At 49.8% G+C, this 7149-nt stretch overlaps 1 protein-coding gene across 1 annotated transcript; it reads left to right on the top strand.

Annotated features, from left to right (window-relative positions):
• The first annotated feature begins 4779 nt into the window (after window positions 1-4779).
• On the top strand, window positions 4780-6452 carry LOC123084031 (uncharacterized). Its single transcript, XM_044505843.1, has one exon. The coding sequence runs from the start codon at window positions 4780-4782 to the stop codon at window positions 6436-6438; it is 1659 nt and encodes a 552-aa protein (XP_044361778.1). The 3' UTR covers window positions 6439-6452.
• Window positions 6453-7149: the final 697 nt, after the last annotated feature.

Below are 7149 nucleotides of genomic sequence, written 5' to 3'. Positions count from 1 at the left end.
GGTGATGTGAACTATTGCTGTTAAATCACATGGCGATGTGAACTAGATTATTGACTCTAGTGCAAGTGGGAGACTGAAGGAAATATGCCCTAGAGGCAATAATAAAGTTATTATTTATTTCCTTATATCATGATAAATGTTTATTATTCATGCTAGAATTGTATTAACCGGAAACATAATACATGTGTGAATACATAGACAAACAAAGTGTCACTAGTATGCCTCTACTTGACTAGCTCGTTAATCAAACATGGTTATGTTTCCTAACCATGGACAAAGAGTTGTTATTTGATTAATGGGGTCACATCATTAGTTGAATGATCTGATTGACTTGACCCATTCCGTTAGCTTAGCACTTGATCGTTTAGTATGTTGCTATTGCTTTCTTCATGACTTATACATGTTCCTGTAACTATGAGATTATGCAACTCCCGTTTACCGGAGGAACACTTTGGGTACTACCAAACGTCACAACGTAACTGGGTGATTATAAAGGAGTACTACAGGTGTCTCCAAAGGTACATGTTGGGTTGGCGTATTTCGACATTAGGTTTTATCACTCCGATTGTCAGAGAGGTATCTCTGGGCCCTCTCGGTAATGCACATCACATAAGCCTTGCAAGCATTGCAACTAATGAGTTAGTTGCGGGATGATGTATTACAGAACGAGTAAAGAGACTTGCCGGTAACGAGATTGAACTAGGTATTGGATACCGACGATCGAATCTCGGACAAGTAACATACCGATGACAAAGGGAACAACGTATGTTGTTATGCGGTCTGACCGATAAAGATCTTCGTAGAATATGTAGGAGCCAATATGGGCATCCAGGTCCCGCTATTGGTTATTGACCGGAGACGTGTCTCGGTCATGTCTACATTGTTCTCGAACCCGTAGGGTCCGCACGCTTAAGGTTACGATGACAGTTATATTATGGGTTTATGCATTTTGATATACCGAAGGTTGTTCGGAGTCCCGGATGTGATCACGGACATGACGAGGAGTCTCGAAATGGTCGAGACATAAAGATTGATATATTGGAAGCCTATGTTTGGATATCAGAAGTGTTCCGGGTGAAATCGGGATTTTACCGGAGTACCGGGAGGTTACCGGAACCCCCCGGGAGGTATATGGGCCTTAGTGGGCCTTAGTGGAAAAGAGAAGGGGCTGCCCAAGGTGGGCTGCGCGCCTCCCTCCCCTAGTCCTATTAGGACAAGGAGAGGTGGCCGGCCCCCCCTCTCTCTTTTCCCCCTCCGTGAATCCTATTCCAACTAGGATTGGGGGAGAATCCTACTCCCAGAGGGAGTAGGACTCTCCTGGCGCGCCTCCTGTGGCCGGCCAGCCTCCCCCCCTCTAGTCCTTTATATACTGAGGCAGAGGCATCCTAGAACACACAAGTTGATCCACGTGATCTATTCCTTAGCCTTGTGCGGTGCCCCCAGCCACCATATTCCTCGATAATACTATAGCGGAGTTTAGGCGAAGCCCTGCTGCTGTAGTACATCAAGATCGTCACCACGCCGTCGTGCTGACGGAACTCTTCCCCGACACTTTGCTGGATCGGAGTCCGGGGATCATCATCGAGTTGAACGTGTGCTCGAACTCGGAGGTGCCGTAGTTTCGATCCTTGATCGGTTGGATCGTGAAGACGTACGACTACTTCCTCTACGTCGTGTCAACGCTTCCGCAGTCGGTCTGCGTGGGTACGTAGACAACACTCTCCCCTCTCGTTGCTATGCATCACATGATCTTGCATGTGCGTAGGAAATTTTTTGAAATTACTACGGAACCCAACATTTACTTCCTCCGAGAAGGGCCTGAACTCGTAAACCTTGTGTCCTTACAACTTCTCCATAATTAAGATCTCCCCTCTCCATACTTACCCCCCTACATTACTGTTAGACTTAGAATCACGACAGCCGGCACGCCCACAAGGGCGAGGTAGACACAAACAACTCCCTCTCATGCCTGCGGAATCGTGTTACTTTCTAGTCATATGGCGAGAAAGTGATACAATAAGAAGAAAACAATCAAAACGTATGTCTCTCTAGCTAGCTAGTACCACAGGCTTAAGCTTGTACCAAAACCACTTCTGAGAGGAAGCCAGCCTTGCCTTGATATGGCTATATAAGCTGCTGGGGAATACACAAGGCTGGCAAACACCACGAGAAGTCCATTACCTGCATTTTTTAATACAGTACTAAATAAAAATGTTGAGTCTTGCTTGGACTCGTCGCGGCAACGCGGAGGTACCACCTACCCCAACCCCAACCTGGGGTGGCTGCTCTCTCCACGGACTCGACATTGAGGTGATGAGGGAGAAGGACACTATCCCTGGCGACAACGGCAGCGGTCTAGTTGCAATCCCTTCATATTTCTGGGGTGCCCGGCTGGCGAAGCGGCAAGATGGAGTCTTCCCCTTGTACACGGGCTACTCGGCGGCGAGGGCCTTGGTCGGCAAGGGGACGGGGGCCATGTCCGATTTGAGAAGGCTGTCTCGCGAGGCGGAAGACATGCTGGCGGAGATGTTTGCTAGCATTAGCAGTGATGGCGGAGGCGACGCGGCGCGACCCAGGGTGGTGCAACTGCGATTGTCGCCGGAGCTGGCGCGGTGGAAAAGCACGCAGCACGCAATCGGCAGCGTGTTGCCCACTAAGGGCGTCGGGCTGGTCCAAGCCGCGCCGCAGGTTCTCGCCTTGCTGGGCGCCGCCGACTGGCCTGAGGCGATGACAACAACCAACGCCCTATCTGGTAGCGGCATGGCGAACCTGCTGATTGTCGTGGTGGACATGGCATTTTACTATGAGCACGAGTACCACAAGGTGTTCCCCTCCTTTAGCCGCCTCCTGCGCGACGGGCTCGCCGACGCCAGCTCGCTACGAACCCCTGGTGGCAGGCAGCGACGCGAGGCCGTCGCCATCGGCGCGTCCTACATCCAAGCCAAGATCGCATTGGAGGCGGCGCACAGGACGCTCCTCAAGGACCGGTCGGGGCAGATTAGTACTAGTAAATCCATTTTGAAAAGTAGTTTTCGTGACATACTAAGTCTGGCACTAGGTTTAAGTTGGACCACCTATAGCCTGCTTGAGCGACGCATGTTTCTGGTGTGCATGTCCACTTGACCTCGCTCCAGTAATTGTGGATCCTGGATATTGACACTTGTGGTCACCACTTGGAATCGGATTCTGATTTGGGCATTCCACTGGACCTCTGTTAGACTACTTATAGTGGGAATAGCTTAGATATTAATATTGCACATCCCAATATAAGTTTGCTTATGTGACAACTGTTAATAAGAAGAGATGTGTTTCTGGTAACGTAATATGTTTTTTGCTACATCGCTCGCATTTTTGGTACAATCGGCGTCACATTTTGCCACATCGCACGGCCATCGTATTTTTTGCTACATACGACAACCAGTGTTATAAATTGCTACAACCGATGTCCCATCCGACTACAACCAACCTAGCGTTTTGCTATATCGCACGACCGTCACATTTTTGCTACAATCAGCGTCACTCGCCCCAACATCACAAATTGCTACAACCGGCAGCTCGGGGCTCTGCAATGGCTCAACGGTGAGAATTATTTTTTAGAATCGATGCTCGAATTTGCTGGAACGAGGCAAGCAAACGTGAGGTGAGCCGGACAAGCTGCGACATCGGGCGTGAGCGGCGGCCATCACAACCGAAGCATCTGCTTGCTTTTCTATGGGAAACGACTATTTGTTTTGAGATAAATGTCATTTACATTTTTATATACCGAAGAATATGACATTACCCTAGCAAGTCATTTCCGAAGAATAATTATAAACAAGTGATTTACAGATGAGCCTCTAGTTTATTAATACTGGGATGCGACTCACTCTATTAATATGCATGGCGCCAGTCACTCTGACTGAAACGGTCACCTGCTCGAAGCGAGCAGCTGATCAATGAATATATATTGTAAATATGGGCTGATCTTATTTTTTTAATTAAATATGTGTTTCATATTCATTTTTGTATATTAGAGATAAAAAACATATGGCTTTGGAGGATGCTTTGAAAATGTCGATTGACAAAGCTTTAAGATGGAGAAACTGAAAAACTCATCGTATTCCCGCCCGACTGAAAGAGATGCATATAAACAATTGTACTTCTTTATATATTTGTTACACATGATAACAGAAACGAGGTATTCCCTATACATGTTTGTTTTTTGAGAGTAAGAGAAAGATGAAGATGTATTATGTCGACGATCAAAAAGAATCCGTCGACAAGAGTGTTGACGCGATGTTATTGAAAGGAGTCAAAAATTCATTGCTAGTTATATAAATCAATAGAAATATAAAAAATAAGGGCATTCTACTAATAGAGCTAGTTGTGAACGGAGAGGACCCTCATTTTGCCCATCATCAGGACCATGGACCCTGAGTAGTACGATGATCGACAAGGAAACCCGCAAGAATGTCTGGCCGTCGTCCTCGATATGCTCGGCACCGTCTGGCCGTCCCTCGTCACTGCCCGGCACGCCCACAAGGGCGAGGTAGACACAAACAACTCCCTCTCATACCTGCGGAATCGTGTTACTTTCTAGTCATATGGCGAGAAAGTGATACAACAAGAAGAAAACAATCAAAACGTATGTCTCTCTAGCTAGCTAGTACCACAGGCGTAAGCTTGTACAAAAACCAGTTCTGAGAGGAAGCCAGCCTTGCGTTGATATGGCTATACAAGGCTGGTAAACACCACGAGAAGTCCATTACCTGCATTTTTTTAATACAGTACTAAATAAAAATGTTGAGTCTCGCTTGGACTCGTCGCGGCGACGCGGAGGTACCACCCACCCCAACCCCAACCTGGGGTGGCTGCTCTCTCCACGGACTCGACATTGAGGTGGTGAGGGAGAAGGACACTGTCCCTGGCGACAACGGCAGCGGTCTAGTTGCAATCCCTTCATATTTCTGGGGTGCCCGGCTGGCGAAGCGGCAAGATGGAGTCTTCCCCTTGTACACGGGCTACTCGGCGGCGAGGGCCTTGGTCGGCAAGGGGACGGGGGCCATGGCAGATTTGAGAAGGCTGTCTCGCGAGGCGGAAGACATGCTGGCGGAGATGTTTGCTAGCATTAGCAGTGATGGCGGAGGCGACGCGGCGCGGCCCAGGGTGGTGCAACTGCGATTGTCGCCGGAGATGGCGCTGTGGAAAAGCACGCAGCACGCAATCGGCAACTTGTTGCCCACTAAGGGCGCCGGGCTGGTCCAAGCCGCGTCGCAGGTTCTTGCCTTGCTGGGCGCCGCCGACTGGCCTGAGGCGATGACAACAACCAACGCCCTATCTGGTAGCGGCATGGCGAACCTGCTGATTGGCGCCTACGACATGCGCACCCTCTTCTCCAACTACGTGGTGGACATGGCATTTTACTACGAGCACGGGTACCACAAGGTGTTCCCCTCCTTCAGCCGCCTCCTGCGCGACGGGCTCGCCAACGCCCGCTCGCTACGAACCCTTGGTGGCTGGCAGCGACGCGAGGCCGTCGCCATCGGCGCGTCCTACATCCGAGCCAAGATCGCATTGGAGGCGGCGCACAGGACGCTCCTGAAGGACCGGTCGGGGCAGATGGACCGCCACACCGCCCAGGTCATGTCCCTGTGTGAGAGCAACATCCTCGGCATGGGGGCTGAGGCCATAGTCGGGGGCTTCGATGTTGGCGCCGTCACGAGCGACCTCGTCTTCAGCTCGCCCAGCACCGATGTCATCGATGTGGGCAGCGACCTGGTAAACTCCGAGGTCATGAACTCATTCCTTAACGTGGCCGACATCGCCGCCTCAGGCGTGGTGAGCGAGACGGCGCTGCGGGCCATCTACGACGCCTACGCTGCCACTGGAGCTCGGATGTACACTCAGAGGTGGCATGAGCCTGTGGCCCGGATGTGCATCACCTTGTACACTTGGCATCTGCACAACGACCGGCACATGTTCCTCCGCCGCGCCCTCCTAGGATGGCCCAAGGCTCGCAAGTCCCCGGCGCAGCCCCAGCGCGAGGCCGACTTCGACGAGGTCTTCGACACCGACTTTCATACCACCGGCTTCAGCAGGCCCCTTGACCCTGAGTATGCCTGCAATGGGGAAGAAACCTGCGACCACGTCCGGCGCTTCCTCAAAGTAAAAGGAGACCAAGACTACCTGCTGGCCGCCCTTTGGTCGTCCATTGTCACCGGTCCGCTGGAGTACGTCCGGACGGGCGAGGTGGACGAGCAGCGTGAGAAACACCTCATTGAATCCTCGCGCCTGCAAATGGTCCAGCTCTTCTCCAAGGGCCTCATCAACGAAATGGTTTGGCTCGTCGCCCATGCAAGCCACCATGCCTGGCAGGTGAACTATCTGTTTGAGGCCGCCATGTTTGGCAGCATCCTGGACGGGGGCGAGTTGATAGGCAAGCTCGATCGGGCGGAATAGGCTGTCAACATGCATCCATCTTAATTATATTCGGCCGGCCGGCCTGCTGTGATCGATCCGAACGAACGTGGTTAATTCTGCGTGCATGCATGTTTTCCTTTTCAAGTCTATATATCTATGTCCTGTATTTTCTTTCTTCTTTGGGAATCCCCTTTCTTTCCAATCATACGATGACATTCAACTTTTTTCCATCTCATTCATCCCAAACTCAAAATATTATGTATGTATGTATGTATGTATGTATTTATGTATGTATGTATGTTACTTACAGTTTATATACGTGCATCTACTCCTATTTAATTTACATGAGGTCGACATTGGTGTCCTCTCCAAATTCCAACCAAACCTTCTTGGTGTCGTTCGTCCAAGAAGCAAATCTCGGAAATGATATGTTTCATCTCCTACTCACAACTATCCTCAAACACCATCTTTTTTGTTTTGTATAAATAAATATCCATATGGAACGGTAAAAATAGAGCCAGCCATATAATAGCGGAAATTAATTAATTAAGCAACTAGTGTTTTTCTCTTTTTCTTTTTTGAAAAGAAGGATAGCCTTCGGCCTCTGCATCAAAGTGATGCATGCAACCATTTAAAAAAAAATTCAAAGCTCACTCTTGCCTGACTTCTTTGTCAACAAGTTGAAGTGTGCATCGATTGCCAACCAGCCGTGGGTTTTGCACCTTGTTAAGGAGGAATAGGAAACAACGA

This window comes from Triticum aestivum, chromosome 4A (genome assembly GCF_018294505.1).
Source record: "Triticum aestivum cultivar Chinese Spring chromosome 4A, IWGSC CS RefSeq v2.1, whole genome shotgun sequence".
Lineage (NCBI taxonomy): Eukaryota > Viridiplantae > Streptophyta > Magnoliopsida > Poales > Poaceae > Triticum > Triticum aestivum.
The sequence above is the reverse complement of the archived record's forward strand: the minus strand, read 5'-3'. Positions and strand labels throughout refer to the sequence as shown.

Excerpts from the sequence above, each read along its gene's own strand:
- LOC123084031 (XM_044505843.1), top strand. The coding sequence starts at position 4,780 with ATGTTGAGTCTCGCTTGGACTCGTCGCGGCGACGCGGAGGTACCACCC.